This window comes from Mytilus californianus, unplaced genomic scaffold (assembly GCF_021869535.1).
Source record: "Mytilus californianus isolate M0D057914Y unplaced genomic scaffold, xbMytCali1.0.p SCAF_2, whole genome shotgun sequence".
Classification (NCBI taxonomy): Eukaryota; Metazoa; Mollusca; class Bivalvia; order Mytilida; family Mytilidae; genus Mytilus; species Mytilus californianus.
This window is the reverse complement of record NW_026262668.1, coordinates 116,480,900-116,498,051: the sequence shown is the minus strand read 5'-3', so window position 1 is coordinate 116,498,051 and position 17,152 is coordinate 116,480,900. Positions and strand designations below refer to the sequence as shown.

Here is a 17,152-nt window from a genome sequence, read left to right as displayed (position 1 = left end):
CCTATCGCAAGTAGTTCATATCAAACAAACTTAAGCAGAAAACTTATTAAAATTGCTAATTAATTCAAAGTCACTGGAGCATGTCCTAGGGGCCACGGCCTCAAAATATTTATCAAACTGATATGTTCTGATAGTAATGCGACTTCATACAAAATATCAATGATTTATAACCAGTAGATCCTACCAAACTAACTCAAAACAGAAAACTTAACATTGAAAATTGCTTATTAATTTAAAGTCACTGGACCATGACTTACGGGGCAGGGCCTCGAAATAGTCATCAAACTGATATGTACTGATAATAATGCAACTTCATAGTAAATATCAATGATCTATCACAAGTAGTTCCTATCAAACTAACTTGAGCAGAAAACTTAACAATTGTTGACGCCGGAGCCGTTGTTGCCAGAAAAGCAATCCCTTTGTCTCTCTTTACGCGATTTTCGTTGCAGGCCAGACAAAAATCTGTTTTGCAAGTTCTTTCTAAACATAACTCTTCATAATTATGCATGTAATGTTTGCCGATAGTCATAAATCAAGCAACAATCAATCAATCTATATATAACAATGGACAAAACTATGATGTTTTGTTTTTCCACATATTTGTGTACATATCTATGCAGGTATCTGAGAAATAACTCCTTTGTACCTACCTGTGCAGGTGTTTGACCCACAACACGTGGGTGACTGGCTTGGAAACATTGATATAAATACTGAACAGCATCTCTTGCTTTCTTGGCTGTTGACAAAGACTAAAAAGAGAGAATTATAACTAGAGGCTCTCACCTATTTCTACTGTGTTTTTGGAAATCATGTAAAATAAGGTTAAAATCATAATAAAAAATATTAGATACCCTAATAATGATTGAGGCCAAGTTTGGTTAAATTTGGCCCAGTAGTTAAATTAGAAGCAGGTCATCCTAATTTAGTCTTACAATAGTTACTGAAGACCCCTTATCATTATTTAAATTGGTTTTCAAGTTGTGACCATTTGAAATTGTTTTTTTTACAATTTTCCCTTAGCCTTCTATAGTAAACCCCTATGTTCTATTTTTAACCATGGCAGCCATGTTGGTTGGATGAAAGGGTCATCGGATACAGTAGATGAAGTGGAGAAGATTTTTGTTGTAAAAGATAACAAAAATTTACGAAAAATTGACCATAAAGGGCATTAACTCCTTGAGGGGTCAATTGACTTACTTGTAGATAGTACTTTGCTGAACATTATTGCTGTTTACAGTTTATCTCTATCTATAATAATATTCAAGATAATAACCAATAAATTGCTTCGCCGAGCTCAGCTGGATACGACCGCAGAGGTCCAACCCTGAACAGTTGGGTCAAAAATGGACGCAATATTCGTGCTTGATACAGGTCTGAATTTGGATTGTAATTAAATATTTGACACATAAAAGGTTTCTGACACAGAATAACTGTAGTCAAAGAACTTAGAATTGGTTATATGATTTGAATTTATATTCAATTTTTTGCAATACACTTTGCTGTTGCGAATTGACCCCCACTCCCCCCACAAAAAAAAAAAAAAATTTACCCCCCCCCCCCCCTTTTTTTTTGCTTTTGTGCAATACACTATGCTGTTGCGTATTAAAGTATTTGTCCATTAACCAGGACACCCTTGTTTTCCCCCTTTTTTGCTCCTAATTCCTAATTCCTGAGCCATTACCCTCCAAAACAAATCCTAACCATCCCTTTGTGGTATGGAAACTTGTGGTATAATTTCAGAGAGATCCATACACCGTTCTACAAGTTATTGACTGGAAACTAGAAAAATGCTTATTTTTGGCCCATAATTCCTTAACTGTTGGTACCATAACCCCCAAAATCAATCCCAATCTTCCTTTTGAGGTATTGAACCTATGGTAAAATTTCATAGAGATCCATTCACTTAAACTAAAGTTATTGTGCGAAAACCAATGTGTCTTTGGACGACGAGGACGCCAACGCCAACGTCATACCAATATATGACCGCAAAAATTTTTTGCAGTCATATAACTGCAAAATTTCCTTAAAATTACTAATTCAGGGGCAGCAACACAACAACAGGTTGTCTGAATAGTCTGAAAATTTCAGGGCAGATATATGTATACCTGATGAACATTTTTACCCATGTCAGATTTGCTCTAAATGCTTTAGTTTCAAAGATAAAAGCCAATAAAATGCTCCGTTGGTAACAACCGCAGAGGTCGAACCCTGAACAGTTGGGGCAAGTATGGACACAACATTCAAGCTTGATACAGCACTGAATTTGGATTGTAATTAAATATTTGACACAGCATAGGTTTCTGACACAGAATGAATGTGGTCTAAGAACTTAAAAATTTTTAATTTATCTATTCAAACCATATCATTATTATTTGCTTTTATATATAAATCAGAAATAACTAATTTAAAATGGAAAATTTTAAAGAAAAAAAAGGAAAAAAAATCTCCCCCCCCCCAAATTTTTTGAACCCCCTTATGATTCAATCCCAGCCTTCCCTTTGTGGTATGGTACCTTGCAGTACAATTTCAGAGAGATCCATACACTTGAACACAAGTTATTGTCTGGAAACTAGAAAAATGCTTGTTTTTTGGCCCCAAATTCCTAAACGTTTAGGGCAATTACCCCCAAACTCAACTCCAGTTTTCCCTTTGTGATATGGAACCTTGCAGTACAATTTCATAAAGATCCATACACTTACACACAAGTTATTGTCCCGAAACTAGAAAAATGCTTGTTTTTTTGCCCCTAATTCCTAAAATTTTGAGGCAATTACCCCCAAAATCAATACCAGCCTTCCCTTTGTGGTATGGTACCTTGCAGTACAATTTCAGAGAGATCCATACACTTGAACACAAGTTATTGTCTGGAAACTAGAAAAATGCTTATTTTTGGCCCCTTTTTCCTTAACGTTTTGGGCAATTACCCCCAAACTCAACTCCAGCTTTCCCTTTGTGATATGGAACCTTGTAGTACAATTTCATAAAGATCCAGATACTTACACACAAGTTATTGTCATGAAACTAGAAAAATGCTTGTTTTTTGCCCCTTTTTGGCCCCTAATTCCTAAAACTTGGAGGCAATTACCCCCAAAATCAATCCCCACCTTCCTTTTGTGGTATTGAACCTTATGGTAAAATTTCATAGAGATCCATTCACTTAAACTAAAGTTAGAGTGCGAAAACCAATGTGTCTTCGGACGACGACAACGACGCCAACGTCATACCAATATACGACCCCAAAATTTATTTTTTTTGCGGTCGTATAAAAAACTACATTTTACCCCCATGTTCTATTTTCAGCCATGTTGGCTATGTTGGTTGGCAGGCGGAAACATCGGACACATTTTTTAAAACTAGATACCCTTATAATGATTATGGCCAAGTTTGGTAAAATTTGTCGCAGTAGTTTCCGAGGAGAAGATTTTTGAAATTGATTACAAAAATTTACGAAAAATTGTTAAAAATTGAATATAAAGGGCAATAACTCCTTAAGGGGACAATTGACAATTTTGGTCATGTTTGACTTATTTGAAGATCTTACTTTGCTGAACATTATTGCTGTTTACAGTTTATTTCTATCTATAATAATATTCAAGATAATAACCAAAAACTGCAAAATTTCCTTAAAATTACCAATTCAGGGGCAGCAACCCAACAACGGGTTGTCTAAATCGTCCGAAAATTTCAGGGAGGACAGATCTCAACCTGATAAACATGTTTACCCAATGTCAGATTTGCCCTTAATGCTTTCGTTTCAGAGATATAAGCCAAAAACTGCATTTTACCCCTATGTTCTATTTTTAGCCATCTCGGCCATGTTGGTTGGCAGGCGGGGTCATCGGACACATTTTTTAAAGTAAATACCCTAATGATGATTATGGCAGAGTTTGGTTAAATTTGGCCCAGTAGTTTCAGAGGAGACGATTTTTGTAAAAGTTAACGAAGACGACAACAGACGATGGACGCCAAGTAGTGAGAAAATTTCACTTAGCCTTTTAGGCCAGGTGAGCTAATAATATCTAACGTTCCCTAGGAATACTTTGAAATTCCATTTCTAACACATTCAAGATTTCTATTCACTCAAACAGATTTTTAGCTTCTATATCAAGGATGTCCATTTCAGAAACTTTACATTAACCTTTTTCACTCAAGCTTTGAGTGCAGTTGAAATCAATATGAATCAAATAACTTTTAGAACAAATTCTATAGTATAGATGTTTTTTTTTTCTTAATGTTTTTTTGGTATTCTTGCTGAATGTTATTTTGCCTCTCTTTCTTTTTTCATCTAAAAGATTTCAAATATCCTTCTTAATTATTTTTTGTCTGAACTGTTAACCCATGATCAGAAAAAAAAACTTTAATAATTATTTAATTTAAAGGTTTTCACAGCCTTGTTTTGTAAAAGAAATTGGGACCAAGTCTCACAATGTCCAATAATAAGTTAAATTTCCTGATAAAAGTATTGTCAAAAAGCACTTTAATCCTTCAGCATGTTCAGTGTATTGTATTTGTATTGTATCCAAGTTCCAAACATATTCTTGACTTACAAGTGAAGCACTTGTTGTTTTTCCTGTTTTCAAATAGTCCAATTCCTGCATTACAACCCATGGAAATACTAAAATTGGTCTACCATGAGCTGCAAATACAAATGTTATGTCATTCTTATTAAATGATGTAAATAAATATATTTGCTTATAATGTTATAAAAGGCCATAACTGGAAAACGATATAAGTGATGCCACCCAAATTCGAGCTTGATCTGTGTTTTGTGGTATCAAGCATTGTGTATAAGTTTCATATAATTTGATTGAGGCAAACTGAAGTTAGAGATAGGAAACCAATTTCAGGACGTACATAAGGACGAACAAGGAGAACACTTAATGCCCCCTCCGGTGATGGCGGGGGCATAAAAATCAAAAGGAAATTTAATACTACCCATAGAGCTACAGAAATGCACATGCTCATTCAATGTGTATCTGTTCACATAAGTGTTCAATCAATCAAAAGCATTTTTTATGTCAGCACTTAACAAAAAGTATTATTTCAAGGTAAGAAAATATATTTTTGGGGCTATAAATGAGTATGAATAAAAAGATATGTGGGGTATAAGTAACTGTTCATGGCAATAAGACAGCAACCCAATATCTTGAATTAACCAAAATACACATCTAGAGGATAAAATTTTACAAAAAGTAAATATTGTTTGAAAGTTTATTAACAAATTCATCCTATCAAGTCTGTTTATGCTTTTGTACTTCAATGAAACCATTTACTTTTTTCAACTCACCAGGAATATTTCTATCTCTCAGGTCTTGAATATAGCTTAAGTTTCCAATTAAAACATTGGTATCTATAACTATAAATAAACCCTGAAAAAAAAATCTAAATTACAAAATTGTACATAGGTATTTTCATAGACTTCAAATTCATAAATACTGCTCTATATAATTGTCATCACAAGAAATTATCTGTAGTTCACTTAAAAATAAGTTTAAATACTGTGAAATGCAAAATTTTCGTATTGGTATATTTCCAATAATTTTCCAATTCAGACAGAATTGTGATAATATCATTTGCATAAATTTGATTTTAAAGGAACTTTAGAATCAATGACAAGAAAAACATGAAAATAAAAATTAGCCTCTGACATTGTGAAATTTAAACCCCTTTATTTTAAAACTTTAAAACTTCTTCAGATTGCAATTGTCTGGCCCCTATATTAGGGGCCACTCTTATCTAAAAAAAGTTCTTTTTTCAAAACAATGAAATATAAATACTAATGAAAAAATGGGGAGAAGATACCTATAGTAAAAGAAAGACAGAAAACACCATTGTCAAAAGGAAAAAGACAAACAATAGTCCTTACACTACACAGACCATTACAGATTGAAGAACATGAACTTTATCAAAAAGGTTGGGATATGAGTATATGCTCTCAAATTTTTTTACAATTAGCTCTTGGATGAGTATCTGTTCCTTGTGAGATGAGTATGAGTTAGTAATTATACCTACCCTCTTGAGAGTTGTACCAGTATGAGGCAGTTACTGATCACTACATCTACCTTGTAGATGAGAACCTGTACCTTTTGAGATGTGTATGAGGTAGTGATTACACATACCTTCTAAGAGTAGTATCTGTATGAGGTATAGCTACTGATCACTGCATCTACCCTGTGAAATGAGTATGAGGTAGTTTTACTTACAATTGATCTTACCTACCCTGCGAAAGGTGTATGAGGTAGTTTTACTGACAATTGTTCTTACCTACCCTGTGAGATGAGTATGGGGTACTTTTACTGACAACTGTTCTTACCTACCCTGTGAGATGAGTATGAGGTAGGTTTACTGACAACTGTTCTAACCTACCCTGTGAGATGAGTATGAGGTAGTTTTACTGACAATTGTTCTTACCTACCCTGTGAGATGAGTATGAGGTAGTTTTACTGACAATTGATCTTACCTACCCTGTGAATGATTGGTTGTTGCTTGCCAGGTGTAAATACTTCATGCACATTCAGGACAAGAAGGGATTAACAATTAATATGATTGACAGGTTATTCAAAGTAGGTTCACTGTATAAAAGGCAGGAAATTTGGAGTCACTGGAAAATCAGGATATGCTTGCTAAGGGACAGAAAATATTTTGCCTTGCAACAAACCACCTACAGACCCCTTGAAGGGTTATTACAAGGGTTCTTTAGTGCCTACCCTGTGAGACTGGTACTTGGAAGTCACTTTGGTATCTTCTGAAATCATCTCAGTTAACATTCCTACAACCTGAAGTAACAAAACAATGTTATATATTATAAAAATAATACTTAAGTGTATTCATTCTTATAGACTAGACAGTTAGAAACTGTAAAACAGAGAAATTCCTAATTGTTAAAAATGTTAGAAAACAATAAAATGAAAAAAAAAAAATAACCGCATATTCATTATGAAGTTATGCAGCAGTTATAGATCAATATTAAGGAGTGCCACACACATCAATGCTATGGATATTCTGGCAGTAAAAAGTGATAACTTTAAGAAATATATTGCTAAAGATCTTTAAGAAACAATTGAGATGAAGAACCACACTAAAACTGCTGTTTTCACTTTGTGGTTATATCCAAGTACTTCATGATATTATTATCTCATGTAAATCCATGTGTAAAACCAATAATCAAATCTTACCTCAGTAGATCGGTTTTTCAAAGTTGCTCTGACTTCTTTCACCTACAAAAAAAACCAATACCACTCCTATTTAAAAAATTCAAAATTAAAAACTTTGACAAATTAATGTAAGGAAAAACCAGCCATAAGTTGAGAGATGTCCTGAAAATCAAAATTGTCTATTGTTTTTATAGCTTGCAAAGATATTAATCAGCTTATTGAATTCCCAATTGAATAAGCAAGGGTGTATGCTCAGTAGTATTTTAGTTTTGCCACTTTTACATTGTGAATGGTGTAACATTTAAAATTGCAGAAAGCACAAAAAAGTATGACCAATAACAGGAACATTTCAGCTGCCATCTTCAACAGAAATTGCAGCAAAAATAAATACATAATATTTTGTAAACCAGGTAATTAAATTTCTTTATATGGGTTTCAAACAGGAAGGGATAAAGACCTAATGTCTTGTAGACTGGAAAATGGATTGTTTTTTTTTTTATTATTCTGGTTTCAACTAAGAAGGCAATAAAGATATTTCCCAAGGATAAGTTCCAGTATTTTAAATAACTATTAACACCGACTTCATCCTCTATCACATAATACACCTGTCTATTTATCAGATATGTACAGTGCTTGACCAGGAATTAGTTACTCCCTCTACAAGTCACTTACATGAGTTTGAATTGAAAAAATAGTCGTAACAGAAATGTGCAATTGGAAGGGAAAAACTAAAACCAAAATTTTATAAATAAAATAACATACAACTATATCTGTTACTTCCATATCCTCCACGGGTCTGTTGTCTTCTTCTGTCAGATTATTCTGGATATCATCTATCTCCATGTCCATGATATCTCTAGTATGATCTATTGCTACACCTTGTGCATGAACCCCTATAATGTAAGGTACAAATTAACTACTGGAATCACAAAAATATAAATAGTTAAAATGACAGGAATACACATTAATTCATAAATGTGATGAAATTTAGGTGACATTAAAAGTCATCCATGTTCTGAGAATTTCTGTCATGTATGTTTGATTCAAAAGTAAAAGTAGATGCCATTCTTGAACATAGATTGAACATAGATTGAACATAGATTAAACATAGATTGAACATAGATTGAACATAGATTGAACATAGATTGAACATAGATTGAACATAGATTGAACATAGATTGAACATAGATTGAACATAGATTGCTGCTCACCAATGTATATGTAGTATACCAACACATTTTTTAATATGCAAATAAATATGAGACTTACGTCAAATTCAAACTTGACCAGAAATATCTTTATTTTTCTCATATCATAGGACCTGACTCGGAAATCGCAGAAAAGTTTATTTGGAGAATTGGGATTTAACTCTTGATCCTTCATTGGTTCTGTTTAATTCATTCACATCTTTCATAAACTCCTGACAATTTAGGGTTTAACATATTGTATAGATCTGTACATCTGTCTATTGTTAAAGACTGTTGTACTCTAGATGTCTATTTGTTGTTTGTATTGTTGGGCTGCTTCACATTGAAGAATACCTGATGGTAGACGAACAAACATATATTAAGGAGAATACTGTCCCTCCCCTCCACTATTGTAGTCTGGAGAATAAACAAGAGTGCACACACTGAAATGTCTCGCCTGTTTTACTTATCATTGAATTCATGTTGAAATATAAAAATAAGAAGATGTGGTTTGATTGCCAATGAGACAACTCTCCACCAGAGACCAAATGACATAGAAGTTTACAACTATAGGTCACTGTACGGCTTTCAACATGAGCAAAACTAATACTACATAGTCAGCTATAAAAGGCCCGGAAATGACAAATGTAAAACAATTCAAACAAGGAAACCAATGGCCTAATTTATGTACAAAACAATGAACAAAAAGCAAATATCATAAACAGCAACAAACAACAACCACTGAATTACAGGCTCCTGCCTTGAAACAGGCACATACAGAATGTGGCAGGGCTAAACATGTTTAAAGGTGCTAACCCTCCCCTTAGAAACAATCAACGAAAAACGGCAACCCCTTAATTACAGGCTCCAGACTTGGGACAGACACATATATAAATTTGGCGGGGTTAAACTTGTTTGTTGGAACAAACCCTCCCCCTAACCTGGGACTGTGGTGTAACAGTACAACATGAAAGTCTGTAATATGAAGGTTTTACTACAAGTGTCACATAAACTATGAAAATTAGGTGCCGGAGAGATGAACCATGCCAGACAGACATGTGAACCTTACACATCATTCCATACACCAAATGTAGTGATCCTATCACTAATAGTACCCAAGAAACAAAATAAACCAAAAAATTTTAACATTGACCAATTAACCATGAATATGTGGTCAAGTTCATATAAACCCTGCCAGACAGACATGTACGGCTTACAATCATTCCATACACCAAATATAGTTGACCTATTGCTTATAGTATCTGATAAACTAACAAAATTATGAAACTTATCATTGACACCTTAAAATCATTCCATACACCAAATATAATTGACCTATTGAGAAATAGATCCAAACCACAAAAACTAAACATTGTCCAATAAACCATGAAATTGAGGTCAAGGACAGATGAAACCTGCCAGTCTGACATGTACACCTTACAATCATTCCATATACCCAATATAGTTGACCTAATGCTTATAGTATCTGAGATAAGGACTTGACCATATACTTTAACCTTGAAATGAGGTCAAGGTCAAGATAAACCCTACCTGACGGACATGTAGACCGTGCAAGGAATCCATTTACCAAATATAGTTATACTATTACTCATAATAAGTGAGTATTTCCTTTGACAAAAAAACTGCATTTTTTTTTCAAACAGTCACTGAACCATGAATATGAGGTCAAGGACAATGGACATTTGACAGACAGAAACTTCGTAATATAATGTATCTGTATAAAAGGTATGAAGCATCAAGGTCTTCTACCTTCTGAAATATAAAGTTTTATACAAATAGTTTACACCGTCACCACTTGATTGTTATCCCTATGTCTGTATAGTAAACAGGTTAGATCTACTGTTCAATAATAAAGGAATTTGTACAAACAAGAACAAAGATTCTTGCCCAGGTAATTAACATGATAAAGTCAAGGGTACAATTATGTTTGTCCAGAGTAAGATTCAGTAATAGTTATCCCATGAAGAAGCGGTGTGTCAGTGTAAGATCACCCTCCGGCCTCCGGGGTGATCTTACACTGACACACCAAGTCCGAGTGGGATAACTATTTTACATCCCAGCTCTTCTAGACTATATGAATAAAACATTTACGCTTCATAACACCTAGTTTAGAACGCCATACAATAATTATAATATACTTTATATATTACTATATATAGTATATACCCTTTTTGAGCCCCGGATACAATGTATTAATATGTTAAATTAACAGTGAGTTTGTATCCAGTCATAACACTATATATAAACAGATGCTGTTTCTTATTCAGTTGTTGTCAGATTGACATTTAATTTCACCTAATCTATGTAAAAAGATGACCCTACAAAAGTTTGTATCCTACCATTAATCTGTAAACCTTTGCGTAAGCAGAGACATATGTAGCAAGCAGTAGACATTTTGTTGTATGTTGATATCCCTCAGCACAACATCTGAACAGGCAGTCTTTTCTAAGATTTAAATTCTTTTCAAAAGTTGGTTTGAGGTGATATTCACTCAAGTATGACTAATAACCATGAAAACCTTTTATTGGACAGAGTGGCAATAAGCCAACACCTGAACAGTTGTTTTTGACCAGTCAAACCAAGAACTGAGAACAGTTATAATTAGCATTCTTAATAGAAATATGAGTGTTATGATAGACATGTGTTTTCTGTGATTGAGAAGCATATTTTAATATAGTTTTCACTTGGATGACACAAAGAAATTAAAGATTGTACTTCAAGATCAATTAAGGCTTAAAATTATGAGCTATTCAAAGCAGTAGACAAGGAAAACATATCCTCTGGTAGCCTCTTGTCATGGTCAAGTCAACCACCCATGACCATAGATATATATACTGTAATAGAAATAAAGCATCAATTCTGTTTGACCACCTTTCTGATATATATTTTTTTAAGATGGTCATCTTTAAATACTGTGCCATCCCATTTATAATGTATACATGCTGTAAAATATTCATACAATTTACATGTACTTTTTTTAATTCTAAAACCATTGACAATTAAGTTACCCAATATCTGACATCTTAAGAAGTAGCACCAAAATACATCTTTAACTGATGTACAATATTCCTGCTGCCCAGTGCTACGTCATAGATGTATAAAATGCAGTCATATTCAGCCTCAAGGAAGACAAGTTTTGCTTACTTCCAGGTCAATTGGTCTATGGTAGAGAGTTGTCTCATTGGTGATCATGCATACCACATCTTCTTACTTTATATCAAAAATAAAATTTGTCAGATGATCTTGAGTAGAAAAAAAAAAAAACACTTTTATTTGGTAATAGACTTAAATGGTTGACTTTACCTCTATTTAGTGTTTAAGTTGAGCTTTATGATTTAGCCTTACTATCAAATTGCATTTTTTATTCATATTAAAGTCAATTCTGTTGGCTAGAATTTCCGTCAAAGTATTGGTATAAAAAAGATTTTATTCACATAATAGGGATGGAAATAATTTGTTTTCCATAGGTTAATTGTGTTTCAAATGAAAAATAGCTTACAACAAATGATTTGGATACAGAATTATTCCATTCATTACAAGGAAACAACTCAATTTACCATTGATGGACTCTTGTAAGTTGTTCACTATTGAAGAAAACTCTTGACTATATTCTGTTCCATGCAGAACTTTACAAAAAAAAATGCTTGCAGCTAAAAAAATCTTTGGCATCCATGAAAGAAAATGATTTTATATTTGGTCTGCAGCTTGATAATGTTGAGTTGTAGTGTTTAAGCAGTTTTAACATCCACTTACAGCCACTTCCTGGTTGCCATTACATTGTAGTTTGAAATTTTACAACACGATTGTACAAGGAAAATTTTCCTCAATTTTTTCTTGGCTTCTATTGACAGGAATAATTTATATTTGGTCTGCAGCTTGATAAATTATGGTCATTTTACTTTAGGGTTAGGGTTCATTTATGGTTATGGGATATTCTCGGTTAGGGTTAGGGTTAGTGTTAAGGTTAGGTATGGGTTAGGGTATGGGTTAGGGTATGGGTTAGGGTAAGGTTTAGGGTTAAGCATAGTTTAGTATAGATTTGTATGGATTGGACCCCTAAAGTAAAAGAAGGCCTAAATTATTGTAGTGTGTAACCAGTTTTAGCAGCTGCAGTGCAGCAACATCCTATTTGCCAATATTTTTGAAATTTTACAGCACTCATTGTACAAATGAAAATTTTCATCAAACTTTTCTTGGCTTCTATGGATAGATAGGATATATATTAGGTCTGCAGCTTGATAATGTTGAACGTGTAAGAAATTTTAAATCTACCATGCAGCCACTTCTGTTTGCAGAAAGTTTGAAATTTTACAACACCAATCATGCTCACTGTAAAATAAAATGTTCATCAAAAATGATAGGGAATGATCAGTTATCCTTCAGTATACATGTTACCTCAATCAATGGCATCCAGCAATGCAGGTCTACATGTAGATACAATATTGGACTTGTCCAATGATAACTTGCATAGAAGATTTTATTCTTGTTTAGAAATTCTAATAGAAAACACATATTACATTAGTGTAGTAATTAAACCATTTTATAGGACCTTTCGGCCACTGGCCTTCTTCTGTTTCTTGATTATCTTTCGATTCTAAATTACATGGTAGACATGTCACTTTCACAATCATTAAGATGTTATACATTTAAATAATTAATAATTGGACGTCTGGTCTCAATAACATGACAACATAATATCTTTTTATGAATGAAAGTCAAAGTATTTGTAATCAGATAATTCAAAGTTATTCTCCTTTTTTACTAATGTTGACCCCAAATTACCTAATTGTATAAATTTAGTCTTTGCGTCCACTATGCTTCAATGCATTACTTTAATTTGCAGATTTTTCATAAATTTGTTCAAGAACTTGAACTGTCATGTCCTCTTTTCAAAAGTCCTTCTGATAGAAAAAATGTTTAAATACTGCTTTCCCCTATTATGTCTAATATCTGCTTTGTGTTCTTTACACATAACAATTTAAAGGTTGCAATTCTGTAAATATAGACAATGCAATTTCCCATATGAACTCCCTTTGCGGCTAAAACTGTGCCACTTTTACTATGCAGTTTCGTAAAAAATTATATCCTAGAACAGAAAGTTAATATGCACTAATATTATTAATTCGTATATTTTAACTTATTTGATTCGTTCAGGGATAGTCACATGTTAAACTATATTTTCGAAGGTATGTAGAAAACGGCGGATAGCAAAAAGCATATTGCATAGCAAAAAGCATATTGCACGGTTATTTTTAGAATATCTAAAAACCGATATACTTTGTGACGTCATGTAATGAATTTCATGATATTGTTAAAAGATTTGTAGAAAAATATCTATGATTGATTATTTGAAGAAGAAAAAATCTTCAAATACATATGATGTAAAAAAAAAAACAACATAAAAAGTAAATGAAATAACAACTAATATGTTGTTATTGTCTAGGAGACAATATGATATCTATAAAATTTCAACAAAATCAAATGACGATTTTAATACAAATATGGTCGGAAATTAATAATATAACAATTATAGCCTATGTATGAGGTCAATACAGGATATATCGACCCAAAGAAGTATATCGACCTCGGACTTCGTCCTCAGTCAATATACTTCTTTCAGGTCAATATATCCTTGTATCGACCTCATACAAAGGCTATAATTGTATATTATTATACCTCAGTATGTTTTTTCTATATAAAAAATAATGAAATAGTTGTGCTATTTCATTCCACAGACTATTTGCCAGTCAATAGTTTCAAAGACTATTACGTATACCCCGGTTAATAGTTTCATAATCATCTTTCCCGTACTTTTTCATGCTTATTTTTCATTGGACAATAATGATGTCATTGACTATTTTGCTTGGCAACGTCAAACTCTAATATTGTAAACAGTATAATCAGTTTGTGTCGATAGTAATTTCACTTACAAGAAGCAATTATAAAAGTGAGAAAATCTTCGCGCGCATTTTTTAAAGATCTAAAATATAGTACCTTATTCATAATATGGGTTCGGTCGTCGTATTCTAAAAGCGAATTTGCGTTTGGTGTACTTTAGCTTAAATTTATCATATGCATGGAAAATTTAACACAAGTATTTCTAGTCTTGATTGCAATTAATAAAATATTTACAAATACAAGAAGAACTATAAAAAAAAAAACGTATAGTTCATCTTGTGCATGTCAAGTTATGTGACATTTTTTCTTTTCTTTCAGATGATATATGTACACTTTTAGAAAATTAGTTAATTTGGTATATAAAAACACTTAATGTCTGTGTTGTTCAGTATAATAAAAACACCTAATGACTGGTTGTGCGGGTAATAGCAAGTTTGTAGTCCCTTCGCATACCAACTATTGCTCTCGGCTTTGCCTCGAGCAATAGTTGGTATCTCAGGGACAACAAACTTGCTATTACCCTCACACCCAGTCAATAGGTGTATAATATTATTATACCTCAGTATGTTTTTTCTATATAAAAAAGAATGAAATATTTGTGCTATTTCATTCCACAGACTATTTGCCAGTCAATAGTTTCAAAGACTATTACCCCGGTCAATAGTTTTATAAACATATTTCCCGTACTTTTTCAAACTAATTTTTCATTGGACAACAATGACGTCATCGACTATTCTGCTTGGATTTGTGCGCTTGGCAACGTTAAACTCTGAAATATCGTAAACGTTATAATCTGTATGTATCTGTCGTAATTTCAAATTAATATATTACTTACCAGAAGCAATTGAAAAAGAAAATCTACGAGACATATTTCAAGAACTAAAACATGTAATGTATGGTATTGGTCTGTCGTCGTCTTCATAATCTGGGATTGCTTTGGTGTACGGTAAAATATTTTAGCTAATGTTTATCAGATGCACGGGAATTTTTACACAAGGATTCCTGGTCTTGATTACAGTAAATAGATTATTGACAAATACCACACAGGGAAAAAAACCTGATAGTTCATGTTGTACATGTCTATGTGATCATTTTTTTTTTCAAGTGGTGTATGTAGTCTTTTTAGAAAGTTGTTTTGTTCGGTATAATAAAACACTTAATGACTGGTTATGAGGGTAATAGCAAGTTTGTTGTCCCTTTGAAACTAACTATTGACCTCGGCTTCGCCTCGAGCAATAGTTGGTATCTCAGGGACAACAAACTTGCTTTTACCCTCATACCCAGTCAATATGTGTATACTATTTTATTCAAAGGTCAAAATATAGGGCTGTGCGGCATATTTTCAACATTTATATGCCCCAAACTTCTAAGAGTTTAAACTTATACTAAAATTCTGTACTACCCCTACCTTCAATTTGGGTCTTCCTCAGAATTAAATTTTTGCCGCTACCATGTGTTTCTATACTGGTAACATTCCCAAGTTATGTCTCTATGAGATGAAACACAGAGATCATATCTGGGAACCAGTACGTTAACAAAACAAAATATCTATGAATATTATATATCTCCCCAAAAGAGGCGTGGCTTGTGAAACAGCTGTATTTACAAAGTGCAACCTAAAATGAACCTTTTCCTTGGCTACCAGATTAATAAATACTTATTTCCCCAATAGACTCTTTTTCCTTGGCTACAAGATTAATACTTATTTTATTATATAATCTTATCTAATAGACTTTGCTCAGATATCTTTGTTATCTTTGGAAACTGTCAACAAAAAATAGATTCTTCACTGTTTCACATGCCATTCCTAGTCATTTTAATTTGTTAAAATCAATATTTTTTCATGTTTTGAATAATTGAATAGCAACAGAAGTAAATGGGAACAAGTGCAAATTGTCCAAAATAATGTTCAGAGCATTATCAGGAAATTTTGACCATTTTCCATGTTGGTTTCAAAAAAATAATGTTGTCCAAATTACAAAACATTTTTAGTCACAACATTTTTAATGGTCGGTTAGCATGGTTAGGCAATGTTGAGTTGGGGAAACACACATTTTTTTTCAGTTTTGATTCAATTATGTATAATTACAATTTCGTTCGATTCTATAAAGAACAAGACCAATACTGAGTCTGGACGTGTGTTGCTGCATACAATTTCTTTCATTAAAGACAAAAAAAAATATGACGAAAATTTTATAATGAGTGTTGTAAATTTTCAAAATATCGGTGAACAGGAAGTGGCTGCATGGCAAATGTAAAAATTCTTTACTCGCTACAACATACGATTATCAAACTGCAGACTAAATATTAAATCATTCCTTTTCATAGAAGGTCTTTCGGGACAGACAGACAGACAAATGGACATACAGGCAGAGTCAAGCTGTTACTAGACCTGTTATTACCTTTGGCAATGCAAGTAAAAACAGTATGAGTAACATGCTTACAAATTCTGACAATAATCTGATTTTTGACGACTAATGTTAAATAACTCTGAAAATTCATATGGTCAAAATAAAATCTCCAAATGGAGATAAACCAGCTTCTTAAAATGTCATGGCATTTCAAAATAAACTGTAGGAGAAATTGTGCTCACAACAATTGTAAATGATTTTTGTTAATGATTTTTATTTAAGTTTTTGCAAATAACTCTGGAGTTATTCACCACAAATAGGCGAATTAAGTTATAAATGCACATCTCAACGTAAGGGTTAATAACTGCATATTATTCAATCAAATTCCAAAGTATACTGTAGGACAGATAGATGGTGCTTTAAAAAATCCTTGACAAAACAAAAAGAAAAAAGCATTCTAAGGGTATTGTATATGTAATATAATGTCACGTGCTGGAAGGAACAATGGATGAGTTAAATTTAACACTGATATGGGTCA

At 32.9% G+C, this 17,152-nt stretch overlaps 1 protein-coding gene across 1 annotated transcript in view; it reads right to left on the bottom strand.

The window, feature by feature from the left end:
• The window catches only part of LOC127730822 (transcriptional protein SWT1-like), a 61,682-nt gene that overhangs the window by 22,158 nt on the left and 22,372 nt on the right, over positions 1–17,152 (bottom strand). Inside the window, exons 4-9 of the mRNA XM_052239414.1 lie at positions 7,920–8,050; positions 7,179–7,220; positions 6,711–6,779; positions 5,291–5,372; positions 4,551–4,639; positions 654–752 (exon numbers count right to left, since the gene is read on the bottom strand). Of these exons, the coding sequence (XP_052095374.1) occupies positions 654–752; positions 4,551–4,639; positions 5,291–5,372; positions 6,711–6,779; positions 7,179–7,220; positions 7,920–8,050 (512 nt within the window). The remainder of the gene's footprint in view (positions 1–653; positions 753–4,550; positions 4,640–5,290; positions 5,373–6,710; positions 6,780–7,178; positions 7,221–7,919; positions 8,051–17,152) is intronic.